Consider the following 17,886-nt stretch of genomic DNA (forward strand, 5'->3'; position numbering starts at 1 on the left):
TTCACATTTACGTAAAACTATCGGAACACCCTAGGGGCGAATGACGAGGTCGCTGCATAAACACACGCGCATAGACACGTACGGTAGAAGTCCCTCTTGGCGAATAGGATGCCAGGAAGATGCTATATGGTAGCCAATGGTAGAGCAGCTCGAAGTATGTTGCATTCAGGAAATTCAGAGCTGCGAGCAGCAGCCCATCCTGTATTTTTTAACTTTTTTATCTGGAAATGTCTTTTGTAACAAAAGGCAATATTTTCCTGTTGAGGCCTTTCATAACTTGACAATTTCGTATGAACAGACGTTCGTATGTAGAGGTACCAATCAACGTAACATGTCCGATGAAAATCAGAAGGAAGGAAAACCATACTAAGCACACAAATATCAAAAATCTAAAATGATTTACATTAATTAAGTGTTTAAATAGCCTTAAAGAGATGTGTTCCGCAACAGTATCGTCTAGAATCGCGGGTCTTACAAGAAACTTCAAACTAAAGCTTTTTCTCTCCCTATCACCAGAGGCAGCATCCTGTTTTGGCAGGAAGAAAAGCATTGTTTTGCTTTGTTTTTTTTCCGTTCCATTTCGCCATGTTGCTAGCGAGAGCCGCCCGTATCCTGCGCTACTTGAAAGTGTGTACGTGAGCCGCGACGTTGCCAAGGGTTTGAAAGATGGAAGATCAATTAGCCTCACTGGATGGATGGGTGCAGGAACTGTTCGGAATGTAGTTCCGACCTGCTACCGTACTGAAACGCAAAATAACGACGGCAACAGCTGGCGGGCAGAGGAAGATGTTGCTGTCCCTCTCGCAGAGCTGCTTTTAAAACCTTTTTTGAAGACCACTTTGATCAAATTGAAGACCTATCATTCACTAAATTATTGTGGGTTTTTTTGTTTTTTTTTTTAAATTCAGCCGCCATTTCACTTAGAGACAAGAGTGTTTGTTGACAAACCCACAAAAAAAGTCGCAAGAAGCCACACCCAAAGACACAGGAAGGCTGTCATTTAAAATTTTAAACGCCGTTTTAGGGGAATTTTGGACAACATTCAGGGCTCCTGCAAAGACTAACTCTTCAGATTATTTTCCTTTTTTAACTCGGGCACTATGCTGAAATGAAGGGAGGCCAGAGCCCTCTCTAAAAGTACTGGAGATTTTATCCAACTTCTGCCAAATTTGAAGTTCTTATCTTATCCTTGACAGAAGGGCAACACCCCAAATGGTGAGTTGCTGCACGCCGCCAAACTTGGATGACTGAAAACGGCATGTATTTCCATCCAAAACACGGCGTTTGTAAGATGTAACAATGACATAATAAGGACATATTGGAGACTCTTGCGTTTCGACAGTACGATGCACATGTCATGTCGGAAAATAGATTAGCTTCAGCGCAAGCGTGAACAGCATCTGAGGAAATGTTCAGCGATAAGACGGGCGCTGGGAAGCCCGCATTCTCGACCTCGTGAAATATTCCTCATTTCAGATAAGTTATACCATTTGACTGACTGACTGATACTGCATATTTCATACGTCGTCTTTGATGATAAATATCTCTCTCTTCTAATCCGAGTAGATAAAACATCTCCAGCATATCTGGCGTTCTTCTAAGATCACATTTTCATTCCGTGTGCAATAAAAATGTAGCCCGGAGTCGCTCTGATGTCATTTTTCTCTTGTGAGCCATTTATTTTAACAGGACATACTTGTTTTCCGTGTGTTGACACGCACAAATACACACAATTGCATGCACTGTGGGAGCGATGGCATTATAAAATAAATGCCCTTATTTTGCTCACTGCCAAGTAAAGTTGATACAACAAAAGCTCTCAGTCTACAAACACACACACACTCACACACATTCTAATGCATACAAAACAACACGTGGTAGAGGTCAGGCACTAGTCATTAGTGATGCGTGCAGACAGCCGTATAATTGCTGCAGAGTTCGTTCCCACGCATGCATGTACAGTTGTAGCGGGCGACAAACTCCCGCACATTGCTCTTATGTGACACACACATGCACGAGCATCCACTCACTGCATCAGAAATGCATCACGACAAGCCTTATGGCATTTACATTTCTGCCAGCCGGGGGGCGCCTTCAGGTCGGCATTATGTTAATAGAATTTCATGTTGCATGGTGATTTGTCAAACTTGGGTGCCATGTTCCTCCCACAAGAGATGACAGAAACGCAAATGTTTGGCAGTTAAGCACTATCCATCTGTGTGGTTCAAATTGATGTCGTGCTCCGATAGAATCTCTCGGCCAATTACCGTTGCTGTTCTTCTTTAGGTGGATTTGGGCTTCCTGAGGTTCATCACGGCCATCAGCACACAAGGAGCCATCTCGAAAGAGACCAAGAAGCACTACTTTGTCCGGTCCTACAAGGTCGACCTGAGCTCCAACGGCGAGGACTGGGTGACAGTGAAGGACGGCTCCAAACAGAAGGTCAACCTTCACTCAAGTCATTTTTTTGGAGCGCGGAACCTCGGTTTTCATGAGTTGTCCCTTCCAGAAGGTCTGACTAAAACCACATTTTACAAAATCCCATGTAAATGTAAATCTGAATTTATCTGTTCCACACAGCCAAAATAGTAACAAAAAATTAATTTAATAGAGAGTAACTGTAGCTTTAAAAACAAAACAGAAAAAAAACTGAGACTCAAGGCAATATCAGGCCTCCCTGTTTGATTTGTCACACTGAGACAAATTGTGGCAACATCGGCGTCACATCCTATCAAAAGCCAAGCCTTTTAAAATAAAGGCATATCTACAACAGTTTCACCAATCTTTTTTTGTGGAGCTGTGGTGCTTTAGCAGCCACACGCTATTTTTTGCTTGTTTATTGAGTGCAACTGTTAAATAAGCCATCATGTGATCCAATAGTGTGATGAAACTTTTTATTTTTCTTTTTATTTGTTATAGTTAGACAGTGTACATGAATTAATTTAAAAAATGTAAATGCTCCCCCCCATCCAACCCCCACACCCATTCCCCCCGCCTTAAGGAACATGGCTGATATAAGGCGACGACAACAATGACAATGTAACATGAAAGCAAAATACAATCAAAATCCAGATACAATCTTAAATACCACACAATGAACATTACTAATAACCCTATGGGTATTAATGTTGACAAATTTGGTTGTCTATTATATTTATTATATGCTGCTTTTATTTTGAAGGTCTGACCTTTGACAAGGTGTTGGGCAGATGTTGCTTGAGTGTTGCAGAGCAAACTGGGAGGCTTGACATTACCGTGTTTTGTGAATAAAAGCTTCAGTGTAGAATTTGACGTATGCTGAACCCTTTCACACAATTTACAAAATGCTTTGGCTGAACGCTCATCAATTCTGGGAACTAAACAGCCGAGTTATGCAGTGTTTTTTTTTTGCACAAAACTGAGGCAGATGTCTGAAAAGTATTTTTCGACAAAAATAAGAAAGAAAAACTCACTGAAAGGCACATCGTACGAAAACTAGGACATACAAAAAAAGTTTGACGCCCAATTTTGATGATTATTGAACACAAAACTCTAATAAGTTATTTTGTGAATTCCTGGAAAAGTCAACGCCCTCAGCTATTTTGACTTGGCAACATGAAATTTAGCAGACATACACCATCAACAGTAGCCCCCCCCCCCCCCCAAAAAAATGTAGAAGTAATGTTGAGAAACAAACAAGAAGCTAGTCATCTTTTTTCAAAGTGGCCATTCAAGGCTCATTTTGGTTGTTTCCAGGGGTCCTTCAAAGACAAACATGTCCAAGATTTTTTGTTTTCTAATTGCTACCAACACAGAATGACGTTTATCAGATTAAAGACTAACTCCAAATTCCCTTCCGCCCCAAAAATTTGACTACACCTTTTAACCATCTGAGATAAATAACATTGCTTCCATCTCACTTTCAGATCTTCCAAGGGAACCACAACCCGACAGACGAGGCTCTCTCCTTACTGCCCAAGCCGACTCTGGCCCGCTACATTCGTATCCGGCCCATGTCCTGGCAACAAGGCATCTGCATGCGCTTCGAGCTCTACGGCTGTCGAACCTCAGGTCATCCATTTGCTAGTTTTCTCATCTCTCTCAAATGAAAAAACTCCACACCAAAGTGATGTGTGAGTGTATTTGCTGGAAAACCAAGCGTCCACTCTGTCGAACAGATTGAAGAGTAGCCTCTGGGTCGAGTGGCCTCGAATGCAACAGCCAGCAAGTCTGTTCGACAGACTGAAACGCCCCTGAGATGACATTTCAACTCGCAACATGTTCTCGACCATATTGATGCTCTCGATTCAGACCGACCATTGAAATCAGACAGTGATACTTTGACTTACAAATACCACAATTCAGGAGTTTTTACAGTTGTGTGTTGCAGCAATGAGCCAACTCACTCAACGTAATGTCTATTATATATGATGTCTGTGCCCCAGACAGTCCAATTCAAGAATTCCTCCATTTTCTTCCCCATGCAGACTACCCATGTTCAGGAATGTTGGGCATGGTGTCCGGTCAGATCTCGGACAGTCAGATCAGCGCCTCGTCCTATGCCAACCGAGGCTGGGTGGCTGAGAACGCCCGTTTGTTGACGGGCAGGTCAGGATGGACCGGCCAACAGACCAAGCAGCCTTTCAAGAATGAATGGCTCCAGGTGATAACCTTACCTGACTATGTTTAGGGTTAGGGTTTAGGGATAAGAGTCGGGTCTGTTTTTTTGGTTTGAGTTGATATGGTTACAATTGATTGAGTTAGCAGTAATGTAAAACATTTTCACAGTGACTGCTTCATTTTGTCAGGTGGACCTGGGCCAGGACAAGATGGTCACCGGCGTGGTGATTCAGGGTGGGAAACACTATGACAAGAATGTCTTCATGAAGAAGTTCAAGGTGGGACACAGTCTGAATGGAGAAGACTGGACCATGGTCAACGAGGAAAACACCACCAAGTCTAAGGTCAGTCCACAGAAGCTGAAAACAGTGTGCTTGTGTCCGTTTAGCTTCGAGTTTAACATTAGCCCATGTTAGCCTTTGTCATTTATCTGCACTGTTTTTTTTTGTTTTGTTTTAATTGTCTTTAGCTCTGTTTTAACCTCATAGTAGCTTCTCTTAGCTGTGTTGTAGCCTAAGCTAGTCACTCTTTCTACTAGTTAGTCAGTTTCATCTGCATATCTAACTTTGTTCTTAGCTGGCGTTAGCGTCAGTTAGCATGTATTAGCCGATTATGTGTGTTTTTTAAGTTGTGTGTAGCTCCAAACCTGTCGGTGTCTCATTTCAAACATTTTTTGGACTCACATTTCCAGAATCGGCGACATAAAATTGACATTGAATAACTCTGGTTTACCTTCACGAGGACTTTGGAGTTTTGTTTCCCTTGGTTCCTTAATCATCTCTTCATCTTTCATGTTTTTTTAAGCGGCAGTGCTACACTAATGCCAAGAGGGAGTCCATTTTAGATTAGAGTTGGTTGACGTGAAACAAACATCTATTATTCATGGCACATAGACTCGAGTCCAGAGACGCGGTTAAAAACATGTCAGCTGTGTTCTTGGGAATGTTAATTTCTCACAATGGCTTCTTCCATGCGAGTTAAGACAAAGACTTGTGAGAGGAAAATGTCAGGAATTGAGCGTTGGATGCACGAGGTATAATGATAACAAGTGATGATTGTGGAGAAATTAGCTCTCAGTGACGCTCTTCTGTCGAAATAACATTTTAACTGTGTAAAATAAAATGTTCGCCTCTCTTAGATATCTTACCATCTTCAACTCATTAACCTCGGGGCCACCTCTCCATGCTATGTTTTTGCCTCAGTCTTTACTTTAATCTACTAATCAGTTTTATCTGCTGCATTTGTCTATTACAGAAATCTTTAGCTGTGTTTTACCCTTTACTGTATTAGCCTTGTGTTAGCATCTCTTTTAGCCTCATTTTATCTTCTGTTTTATAGTTTAATCTGTAGTTTTTGTCTGCTTTAATATCTTTAGCTTTGTTTTAGATTGTTTGCCTCGTGCTCCGCTTATCTTAGCTTTGTTTTAACCCGTCTAGGCCTCATTTTAGCCTCGCCTGGCTGTGTTTTAGCCTCTTGTCTTACACTTGAGTCACATTTATCTGTTTGTTTTAATATTTCCAAACAGCGTTAACATCGCTTATCTGCGTTTTAGTGCCCGTTGGCCTGCTGTTAGTCTTTCTTGAGGTCAAAACATGGTTGTTCTTGCAACTGTACACCATAGTGGTTTCTGTTGTAGAATGAGGTGTGTACATAACTTGATTGACAGGTGCAGTTTGTTTGGAATGTAGAATGAGCACATTAAATAAGACCCCTGAAAAAGGCCCTGGGGTCTATGGAGCTGCTTTCATTCTTACCCTAGAGAGGAAATCTATATCATTGCTTTGCACACTCCACTACATCTCCTGGGCCCGCCCTTCTGGAACCACATCCTGCTCCATGCCTTCCAGATGGTGGCGCCGAGAGGGGGATGCTCTGTAGGGGGTCTTGGGTGTCTCACTCCCGCTGGTAGACTGTGAACTGCATGTTCCTCCCTCATACTGACTATCCAGTAATATGCTCTGTACTAGTAAGTACTTTAAGGTAGCCTTTCCCAAATTTTATAAGTTAAACAATTGTCTCCAACATTCTAATGATGGCGCACCCCTTGCAGACAAGTCTTTTTTTCCAGTTTATTTTACTGTAATTCTACACCAGTCAACGTTTTAAGGCAGCGTTTTGCAAGTTTTTACGATGCACATCCCCTTCAAAATCCCGACAGGCGTTATACACGTTTCTTCCGCAAAAGCTGAGTGAATTATCAGTCATGAAATCCCTGGTTAATTTGTGGCCGTTTCTTCTGTGGTCCTTAGATCTTCTCTGGCAATCAGAATCACGACACACCTGAGCTGAGGTCGGTGGGTCCTCTGCAGACCCGTTTCATCCGAATCTACCCGGAAAGGGCCACCATGGAGGGGGTGGGCCTACGACTGGAGCTGCTGGGCTGCGAACTGGACGGTGCGTAAACATGGATGCAAACGAACGTCATTGTTGCGAAAGGCTGTCTTGCGTAGCCCGTGTTAGCCTTTTTTAGCTGTGTTAGCCAATGATAGCCTATCTTTGCTGAGTTCTTCTTAAGTGTGGCAAAAGAGGTTTTTCAAAGCGATATTTCATGTTTTTGTCATATCACAGCAGATAATTCTTTCGGTGAACAATTTTAGGCTTCATAGGCATCAGGATAAATTGTGTCTGACTTTTTTTGTTTGTTTCTCTTCAGAAATCACGACCACGGCCTTGCCCACCACACCGATCACCACCACAGTCCCCTCCACCACATTTGGAGCGACCACAGTGTCGGCCCAAACGGTGCCCGTCACCACGCCGTCTGCCAACACTGACACAGACCTTCCCGTCTATGACTCTGCAACAGGTCAGCTTTTTTTTTTTTTTTCATGTAATTGGCTTGCGATCAATTCAGTGTGTATCCCTGCCTCTGGCTTTAAGTCAGCTGGGACAGATTCCAGCTCAACTGAGGAAACACTATTAAAAATGCCAAGTCACCAAATATTGCCATAGTATATCTTTTTAAAGATTAAGATTAAGATTAAGATAACCTAATACAATTATTTTAAGATTAAAAATGCCATACATTGTTTTTTAATAAAAATTGCAGAGAATTTGTCTTGTTTGAAGTAAAAATATTTTTTTAATAAAAAATGGACAAGTACGGTTTGAGAAAAAATATATTTTTTTTGAAAGAAAATCAAATTTTTTGAAAGGAAGTTTTTTTTCCGGGAAAAAAAAGTTATGATGATGATACTAATATATTCACTATCATTGTCTACAATGATGTTTGTAGTTTTTATTTTTTGGCAAGTTTTTCTTGAAACATTTTCAATTTTCTGACGAGACATCTTTATGAGGAAAAAAAGAGTGCTTGGGAGAGTTAAAAAAAATGGTTCCATTTGTTAGTGGAATTTTTAAAATATAATTTCTTAATGATTTTGGAAAGATGCTGGGATTTATTTTTTCAATTAAAATTATTCTTATAAAGGAAAAAAACTTTACTTTTCCAGAGAACATATTTTTTCATTCTAGAAAATTATGTGAATCTTCATGGATTAATTCCGTTTATTTTCGAGAAGGTTACTTATTGTATGTCTATTCACTGGAAGAAACATCCATGGTTTTTAAAAAATTACAAAGCACTGACACTTAACGGTGTCTTTCTTGTGTGTTCCATGTGCATGTAGCAGGAGACGTCATGCCCCTTGACCCCGAGGTGGACTTCCTACCAGGTCAGCTTCCTGCCGCCTTTTCCTCCATCTTGATATTTAGATTGAACTGTTCCATGCCATTAAGAGCAGGGCTGGCCAAACTTGTATGTCTTAACTTTACATTAGATTTTTTTTAAGATAAAAAATATGCAGAAAAAAAGTGGTTTGCACCAGCAGAGTGTAAAATCCTACCTGACATTTCTCGACCCTTTGTTTGTTTGTTTGTTTGTTTATTGAACATAAAACATATACAGTAATAATTTGACAGAAAATAAGGTAGATAAAAAAGTAAAAAGAAAGAAATCAGTCTTCATTCAACACAGTTATTATGTTCAAGGGAGTAGGATGAAGTAAAAAAACGTATCTAGTCCTACCCCGTTATGTGTTTCTTTATTTATCAACTTAGTTCTGATTTATCATTATATTTAATGTTTAGAATTTATCATTTTAACTCTGATTGATGTAGGTTGTTTGTACTATTTTTTTGAATTTGTTTTTGAAATCAGCAGGCGATTTACTCATTTTTAGGTCAGTTTCGAGATTATTCCACATATTAACACCTTTGCTAGATGCACTTCTTTGCTTGATGTTTGTTCTTGTTTTGAGTTTTTTTAATAATTTGGTACCTCTTAATTCATAGTTGCTTTCTCGAATTTCAAAAAACTTCTAAATGTTTTGGCAGAGCAGGTTATTGTGTGCTTTGTACATTAATTGACCCTTGACCTAAAAAAAAAACTAACAAAAAAAAAAACCACACACACACTATTAAAGAGTCTGATAAAAAGACAGCATTTTGGTTTAGGTTGTGATTAAGTCTTTTGGGTTATCAACACGCAACATGTTCAAAGTGTCCCAATGGGACACAAACAATAATAACAGGAAGTTGGAGAAACCCTCGGGACGTCCCCGAGTTCAACCCTTGCTTCTTTTGAATGTTGAAAGTTTGAACAACAAAAGAGTAAGAAAGATGGAAGAGGTGAGCAAAATGCAAAAGACAAGAGAAAAGCTGTGAGGTTTTTTTTCCTCCTTAAGAGCTGGATGAAAGCCTCCTGGGTATCAATTAGAACAAGCCCCAAGCTCTCTGCAAGACAGCAGCCCGGATTCAGCAGGACTTGAGCAGCTCATCCCTGCATATTCTTAGCAAACAAAACACCTTTAAAATGGCAACAAATGTACAGCAGAATGTTTTTGGCTGTCTGTACGTTGTCCTGGCTTAATGTCAGAGTTGTGTTCCGACCCGCAGTGATGTAACACGTATTTGTATGCTGGTGGTAATGTGCCACAATCAATCAAGTGTATTTATTGGTCAAGTGACAATTACCTCAAATATTTGTTTGGGAAAAAAAAACAAAAAACAAGTGGCGGCCAAAGATATAAAACAATCCAATGAAAAATAAGAAATTGAGCGTAGCCTCGTTTACTGCATTCTTACGCCGCTTGCTTTGATTATGCTGAAATTATTTGTTTTGTCCCTCAAAAAATACACAACTCTCACTTTTATAACCTTTTTCCTTGAAAAGGAAATCTGAAAAAATATGATTTAATGATGAGATTTGCACGACTATGATCCATAAGGGGAAAAACCCAAATCATCCATCCAACCACTTTATCCTCACAAGGGTCGTGGATGTGCTGGCGTCAATCCCAGCTGATTGCAGGCACAAGGGATACACCCTGAACCGCTTGCCAGCCAATCGGTGGGCACACATAGACAAACAACCATTCACACTCGCAATCGCACCTCCAGACAATTTAGAGTGATCTATGAACCTACTGTGCATATTTTTGGAATGTGGGAGGAAATCTGAGTACCCGAAGAAAACCCAAGCAGGCAATGGGGATAACATGCAAACTCCACAAAAGAAGGCCAGGAACCCATAAAAGCTCCACTTTGAGGTGGACGTACTAACCAGTGGTCCACCGTGCCAATTTATTCTTAACGAGAGTTGCATTACGATGACGGTGATACAACTCAAATTAGTTTGTAGGCAATTGTTAATTCCTAATGAATTTGATATTTGTATGTCACTGGGTTGATTGAACGCTGGTGCATTTGGCTGCCGCTGCTCAACCCATATTGTTTTGTTTTTGGAGTGTCCTTGGGTGTCTTGAAAGGCGCTTATAAATAAAATGTATTATTATTATTGTTATCATGTGTCATATCGTCACGCTGATAGCATGACTGTCGCACTAATTTTGTGTCTTTGAAACAGGCACTTTCGTAACATCTGCATTTGACTATGGAGAATAATTTCCTGGAAATAAAAATCTGACTTGGGCAAAAAAAATTGAGTGAGGCAATCATGTTATTAGCATGACGGTATCAAGTGTGCCCATCTTTGACCTTTCATGGAGTGTCTCTGCTCTCCTCGCCTCTCTGCTTTGCATCTGCAGAAGGATTTAGTTTTTCCTATGACACCCACAGACCTTTCCCATCACAACCGTAAACATGGAAAAGCTGTAGAGCACTTTAACACCACTGACTAAACATTGTCTGCCTGGACGATTATGGGAAAAAAAATCATGATTATTTTGACTGATAGTAAAATCGCGCAGGCAGCACGGAGGACAACTGGTAAGCATGTCGGCCTCGCAGTGCAGATGTGCAGGGTTCGATTCAGGCTCAGGCCTTCCGGTGTGGAGTTTGCATGTTCTCCCCATGCCTGTGTGGGTTTTCTCCGGGTACTCCTGTTTCCTCCCACATTCCAAAAACATGTGTGGCAGACAATCTAAATTGTCCTTAGGTTTCATTGTGAGCGCATATGATTGTTCGTCAATGTGTGCCCTGTGATTGGCTGACAACCAGTTCAGGGTAGCCCAGTGCCCGAAGACCCTCGTGAGGATAAACGGATTAGAAAATGGATGGCTGGAATTAAAATCATGCGTCATCAAAATTATTTCTAGATTGCAAAACAATTTCTTTGTCTTTATATTTTGATGCAGCTGGTGTATCTAATGAAGTGTCCAGTGAGCATCATGTGTGTCCTCGAGCCTTTGTGTCCGTCAAACCCAACATTTCCGCTGGCTTCTCAGTGTCAGCTTCCATGTCGTAACCACTTGTTGTTCTTGTGGCTTGCAGACTACTTATGGTTTGCCTGTAACTTCGACCTAGCCTCCTTCTGCGGCTGGACCTCGGAAGTGGGCTCGGGTGCCGAGTGGCTGATCCAGACTGGCGCGGGAGCTCCGGCCGCAAGCAGAGCGCCGACGCTCGACCACACGGGTAACGCATGCGCTTGGCTTTCTTGTCATTGTTGCTTTTGGCTCTCTCAGGAAGCGGCAAGAAGCTTTTTGAAAACGGCAGCTCAGGAGGAACAAACTGCTGCGCACAAATCTGAACAGAAAATTGAAAAGAAAAATATTTGATTGTGTGTAACACTCATGTTAAAACTTGAAAGTCTTGTTTGTCGACTGGTTAGCACTTTATCCACATTTTCTTGACTGTTTCACTGTGTGGGGGTGTGTCCCAATACTTTGTGTCCACATTTTGAAAGGGCCTTTGGCGTCCCAAGACTCGAGTCCACAATCCCTGACTGCCTCCTCAATCTGTTGTTCTGTGCTGCCCCCTGCAGGCCTCGCGGGTAACTTCATCCTGATGCATCTGACCGCCTCTCCGTTAAGAAATGCCGAAGAGGACGGAGAAGACACGGACAGAGTGGCCCGGTTGTCCAGTCTGCCCGTGATGGCGCCTCATGCCGACCTGTGCGTGTCCTTCTGGTACCACATGTTGGGCCAGCACCCCGGTGTGCTCCACATCAGACAGCAAGAGCAAGAGGAAGAGGAACAGGGGCTGGGGAACATCCTGTGGACAGTTAGCGGTCACCAGGGGGCGCGGTGGAGGGAGGGACGAGTTTTACTACCCAGATCCAGTCGATCTTATCGAGTAAGTCTCAAGATCGATCAATTTATCTGTCCGTCCGTCTGTCTGTCTGTCTATCTCATCCTTGTGCTGCCTTCAAGGAGAGTCTGAAATTATGATTCCTTTTTTTTCTGGCACAGTAACCCGGTGGTTGTGGCAATTTTCATATTAATAGTCAAATGAAACTAAAATGTATAAATCCATCGGTCTAAAAGCTGGTAATTCCAATCTGCCAGGTCAAGTGCTTCTTTCATCTACAATTTAAAATAGCGGCTTTAATGACAGGTGAAACAACTGAGCGACTGTTTCCTGTATTTCTAAATCAACTATTGCCATCAGGTGCATTCTTAAAACTGTCACTTTCTTTATACAACGGGTGATTTTTCTAAATCTCTTTTAACAAACTGTTAGATCATCTCTTTATATTTCTAGTCTCGGTTTCACCTTCAATGACATTCTCAAACAAATCACAAATTTTCCTCACACAGCAGTGTGTCATTGTTCCCGATTTTTCCCCAACTGACTATGACTACTGTTGACTTCAGTGACAGTCTGAAACGGTAGCTTTTATTACATAATAGTTACCTCGATTATCACGGAATGTTTCTATTTAATATCTGTTCACAGATGGCCAACAATGACCGTCTTTCTTCGCCAAACAACTGCAAAGTTGTTGCAAATGTTATGAAGTTAGGTGTTATGCAACGGTGGAACAGTCAATAATAGTCAATAAGCTTTCTTAATCCAACAAGTCATTAATTGTTCATTTATTGCTCTTGATCTACTGTAAGTCTAGTGTTGCATTCCTGTGACAGTCTTAAATCAAAGCTTTCCTTGCACAGCTACCCCATGATTTTTCTAAAAGTCTGGTATTTGTTTTAATAGTGAAAGGTTCTGTTCAACAATTCGTCTGTGTCTCCAAGTCAGGTGTTATCCCTCATGAACTGTCTGAAATGTTCATTTTTTCCCCACACAACTGACCGTTGATATATCCCGGAGCTCATCTTGGCGTTGCCTTCACTGACAGTTTGAAATTACAACCTTTCCCCACAGACCTATTAATTTATTGTTCCGAGTCATCATTGGATGTTTGTAAATCCAGTGCTGCCTTCAGGGGCCGTCCAAAATCCCATTTTGACATTTTGGAATAAAACGTTTGCAGGTGGTGGTGGAGGGCGTGGCGGACAGACTTGGCACAGGCCACATAGCCGTGGACGACATCCAAATTTTAGATGCACTCGACGCCGACCACTGCAAAGGTTTGGATGACAACCTCCATTTTCAACACAAACACGGTATTTGTTCTGTCCGCTTCCTAACCGCTTGCGTTCCTCCTTTTAGATCCAGAGGTTCCTCCATCTCCACCCACGCAGATCATCATCCTACGTACGTTCAGACCTATTTAATTCTGCCTTTGCATCAGTGGTAGTGGCTTTATTTACTCAACTGCAGAGGGGGAAGGCATCTATGATCATTATTTTTTTTTACCACTACGTAAGATGTGGTAACACTCCACATTTGAATTAAACAGATGTTTTTTTTTTACATGCCATCCGGGTAGGTGATGCTGTTTTATTCATTAACAATAATGGCGGAGTAAATGAGCCATATCCTGCTTCATCCTGATTTCATGATCCCTGGAAGCAACCTTCCCGAATGCATTTACAGGACAGTCAGCAACTATTTGGAGTAAAAGGGGCATTTGGTCTTTTATTTGAATTGTCTTCTTGGTGTTGCCTTCAATGCCCCCCAAGCCCCAAAAGGCTGCAATTTTTTTTATTAATGTCTTGAAATGCTTTTATCTTAAGTGTTGCCTTCAGGGGCTTTCTTGACAAAACTAGCTAATTCGTCAACATGTGATTAAATGTTGACTTCAATTCTCTGTCCAGCATTTTAGTGTTGCCTTCAGGAAAGAAAAAAAAATCTAGCTCCAAAAGTCAAAAAATGTTCGGACGTCAGGTGTTGCCTTCAGGGACTGTCCGAAACTGTGGGTTTCCGTGAACAACTCTGGCCTTTTTTTTTGCCCACTGTTTCCTTATGACCTCATTGTGACACTATGTCCATTTTTTTTTTGTTAAGCGATAGACTCGCTGGCAGAGGGGATTGGTGAAGTGGGAGGCGTGAGCACGGCAGACAACATGTTGAAGACGTTGGACCCCATCCTGATCACCATCATCGCCATGTCGGCGCTGGGCGTTTTTGTGGGCGCCGTGTGCAGCGTGGTGCTGTACTGCGCCTGCTCGCACGCCCCGATGGCCGACAGGAACTTGTCGGCCCTAGAGAATTATAACTTTGAGCTGGTGGACGGCGTCAAGCTGAAGAAGGACAAAATCAACCCACACACTAACTACTCGGAGGCGTGAAGGGTGAGGCCCGGCGGTCGGTAGGTGGGGGCGAGGGAAGGGGGCTGCCGTTGGACTTCAGGGTGGGCTTTTCTTTCTCAGGAGCGGCAGCGCAACAGACTGACCTGAAGGGGGCACTGTGTACAAATTAAATGTACAGCAAAGAAAAAAAAGATGATCTATTTGTTTGAGGGTTGTTGTTGTTTATCTGGGGTGTTTTTTGAAATGTTTTTTTTTCCTCATGCTGGTGATGAGACCAAGTCACAAGTAAGCTTGTGCGTGTGTGTTCTAACAGTGCCTTTTTTCCCCTCCACTTTTGTAAAGTCCCCCCCCCTTCTTCAACCACCACGAGTGTATCATCCAGGGTTCCTAAACACACACACACCAGAGAATGTCTCAGCATTCGGTTGAAACCTGAAAACCATATGTCAGCATCCGGTCAAAATGTGAAGACAGTATCTCAACTTTCACTTGAAACTTGAAGACAAATGTCCCAGCCCACAGGCCAAACGTATAGACAATGTGTCAGCATTCTGTCAAAAATGTAAAGACGGCGCCTCACTGTTTAATAGGAACGTAAACACGATATTTCCGCTTTCAGTTGAAACTTGTAGGACAGTGTCTCAGCCCAAACATAGAGACGATGTCTCAACATTCAGGCAAAATGTGAAGATGATGTCTCAGGAGTAACCTTAAACCTGAAGACTGCATCTCCGCATTCGGTCAAAAAGAGGATGGCCATGTCTTAGCATTTGGCTGAAGGTTAAGGACAACGCATAAGTGTTCAGGTGAAGACAATCTCTCGGCATGACGTTGAGGAAAATATCTCCACATTCAGTCAAAACGTGAAGACAATATTTTTGTATGGAGTTGAACACTGAAGAGAATGTCTCAGCACTCAATTGAAGACAAAATTCTCTGCGTTCAGCCTCTCGCTATTCATTTAAAACCTGCAGGCAGTGTCATAGTATTCAGTTAAAACGCGGCGGTATCATTTCAGCATGCGGTCGAAGCATCAAATGTCTCTCAGCATGCAGTCAAAACGTGACGACAATGTCACATTTGGTTCAAATGTGGAAACGGGCTCTCAGCATTCAACCAAAGTGTGAAGACAATGCCTCAGTATTTGTTTGAAACCGAAAGAGCATCTGAGCATTCGATTGAAACTTAACCAACAGCGTCTCGGCATTGAATCAAAACGTGAGCGCGAAGTCTTGGTATGGAAAGGCAGATTTGGAAAGAGGCTGGGAAATAATGTGAAGGTATTCTGGCTTGTGGTCTTTTGCGGTCAAAGTCTCATTTTGTGTTGTGCGCGTGCGTGTGTGTGTGTGTTGATCGATCATATTGTATATAGTTTTAATATATTTCTATCAAAAGTTTTTTTTCAACACGAGACAGTGCAGCAGTATCCTTTCTTGATCTCCTCTGTCGTTTGATCTGCGCCACACATACACACCGTGACTGTGTCTCTCTTTAATGTCGTGTGTGCGCGCGCTTGCGCGTGAACGTTTGCGGAGTTTGCCGCTCACTTTCGTACAGGGTAACACTGGAACCCCCCCCCCTTCCCCCCGGACAAGGAGGAGCCAAGACCTCAAGTGTTTCCTTCGTCTGTTTTAAAATGTAGGCTGGTCGTGACGACCGCTCTTCTCGCTGTATGGGTGACGCTACAAAATGGCTGCAGCATCCTCACACACGCGCACACACACACACACACACACACACTTAATAGGGCTTACTCTTTACTTGTCAATCCCAGAGTAACCTCCAAAGTGGAACTCAACCCGTTCTGTGCTTGAGTTGATCGGGTTTCAAAACAAATGCTTCTGTGTGAAATTGTGTGACCCAGGGTCAAACTGTTACCACCCTCAACCTCCCCCCACCCACCAAAAAAAAGTGTGCAGGGCCAGGGGGATTACAAAGTGTAAAAAGTTAACTGTAAATATAAATTTAAAATGGAGTCAAAATGCTCACCAAATGAAGACTTTTTTTTTGTCCCCACTTGCTTCCCCGCTCTGTTTCATGCTAGGCATTTCACAGCCGTTTTTCTTCTCGCTACGTGCCATTTATATTCGCAACTGTTTGGGGGAAATTGTTTTGTGCGCAAAGGCTTCTTGTCCCAGTCTTTTTGTCACCTTCAGGGATGTTATGATAATCCGTTTTTCCTCACAAAACAATCAAGCGAATATTCCAAATTAACACTAGCGATGCCATCAAGGACAATCTGAAATTTTAGCGTGATTATTTATTACCTTGTCATGAGATAACTTCCCGCTATGTTATTTCCATGAGGACTTGTTCAAAAGAATGTGCACATGTCATTGCTGTTTGTTCTGAAGTTATGCAGGAGTTGGCGAAACCACGCGGGACTATGCTTGAAAGTCGCAAATTGTTCAGACTTTTGGAGGTTCCGCTGTAGCGAGTAACACAAATGGACTTTAGTGATCTGGTGAATGAGAGGATGCTGCAGCACTGGGTATGATTAAATAAAACATCTTGCACTGAAATGTATAAGTAACACAAAACATGACTATATGATGTAATATAACAAGATGGTGTTATATGTTGTTTTTTTTAATTAAAAAAATGAAAAGAAAAAACGCTTTCACATGAAGATGTACATTTTTCCACAGGAAAAACGTCTGTCAGAGGGTAAAATGGCAAATTGCTGTCAAATCAGTGATGTTTTTTTTTATTTGTCATATTTTACTTTTTTGTTTGTTTTCAAACCTGCTTCTGTAATGTTGCCAATATGAAAGATGGAAAAACAGCAATTCAGCCTTAAAAAGTGTTAAATGATTAAAGAAGAAGGGGGTCGGGGGGGGGGGGGGGGAACTACAGTAGTTTGTACTTTCTGGTGGATGTCCAGATTCACCTCGTCTGTGTTGTTGCAGATCATTTGGACTTTACATTCCAAACAATTGGACAAATAAATGTTTGCATTATTTGTCAAGAGTAGCAACTGTGTGTTTTTTTTAAATTGATTTATTGATACGAGCAATCATACTGTATCCCCCAAAAGTATTGTGACACCTCCAGGAAGTAAAGTTTCAATTCGTCAGTTTGGGTTTGTTACTGTGTGTGTGTGTGTGTGTGTGTGTAATCAGATTATGCAAATGCTGCTAATTAACAGCATTACTAGTTGAGTTGTAGCACCATTCAGAAACTTTTTTTTTTCAATTGAATGAATCTCTCTGCTAATAATGTCATAATAAAATGCACTGTTAGCCTGTAAATCTGATAAAATAAGAAAACCTTTATTAATCTCACAATTGAGAAATTTCTGAAAGAAAGAACAAAATATAGGCGCTGCTGTAAAGGCAGCCACTCTATATAGAATCAACGCTTGACATTGCATTGACGTGTAGCAAAAAAAAAAGCACCCAAATGTTTTTGCTTCCATGTCTGTTAGCGTCGATTTGGATCGGATTGTGATTCA

At 41.7% G+C, this 17,886-nt stretch overlaps 1 protein-coding gene across 2 annotated transcripts in view; it reads left to right on the forward strand.

Annotated features, from left to right (window-relative positions):
• Positions 1 to 17,508, forward strand: part of LOC127615982 (neuropilin-1a-like) — a 37,777-nt gene extending 20,269 nt beyond the window's left edge. For both annotated transcript variants that reach the window (XM_052087365.1, XM_052087366.1), the window contains 12 exons: positions 2,287 to 2,442; positions 3,906 to 4,050; positions 4,467 to 4,642; positions 4,788 to 4,943; positions 6,849 to 6,993; positions 7,253 to 7,405; positions 8,229 to 8,273; positions 11,332 to 11,472; positions 11,822 to 12,132; positions 13,271 to 13,367; positions 13,450 to 13,494; positions 14,188 to 17,508. In XM_052087365.1, the coding sequence (XP_051943325.1) occupies positions 2,287 to 2,442; positions 3,906 to 4,050; positions 4,467 to 4,642; positions 4,788 to 4,943; positions 6,849 to 6,993; positions 7,253 to 7,405; positions 8,229 to 8,273; positions 11,332 to 11,472; positions 11,822 to 12,132; positions 13,271 to 13,367; positions 13,450 to 13,494; positions 14,188 to 14,471 (1,854 nt within the window). In that variant the 3' untranslated portion in view covers positions 14,472 to 17,508. The remainder of the gene's footprint in view (positions 1 to 2,286; positions 2,443 to 3,905; positions 4,051 to 4,466; positions 4,643 to 4,787; positions 4,944 to 6,848; positions 6,994 to 7,252; positions 7,406 to 8,228; positions 8,274 to 11,331; positions 11,473 to 11,821; positions 12,133 to 13,270; positions 13,368 to 13,449; positions 13,495 to 14,187) is intronic.
• Positions 17,509 to 17,886: the final 378 nt, after the last annotated feature.

This window comes from Hippocampus zosterae, chromosome 15 (genome assembly GCF_025434085.1).
Source record: "Hippocampus zosterae strain Florida chromosome 15, ASM2543408v3, whole genome shotgun sequence".
NCBI classification, from domain to species: domain Eukaryota; kingdom Metazoa; phylum Chordata; class Actinopteri; order Syngnathiformes; family Syngnathidae; genus Hippocampus; species Hippocampus zosterae.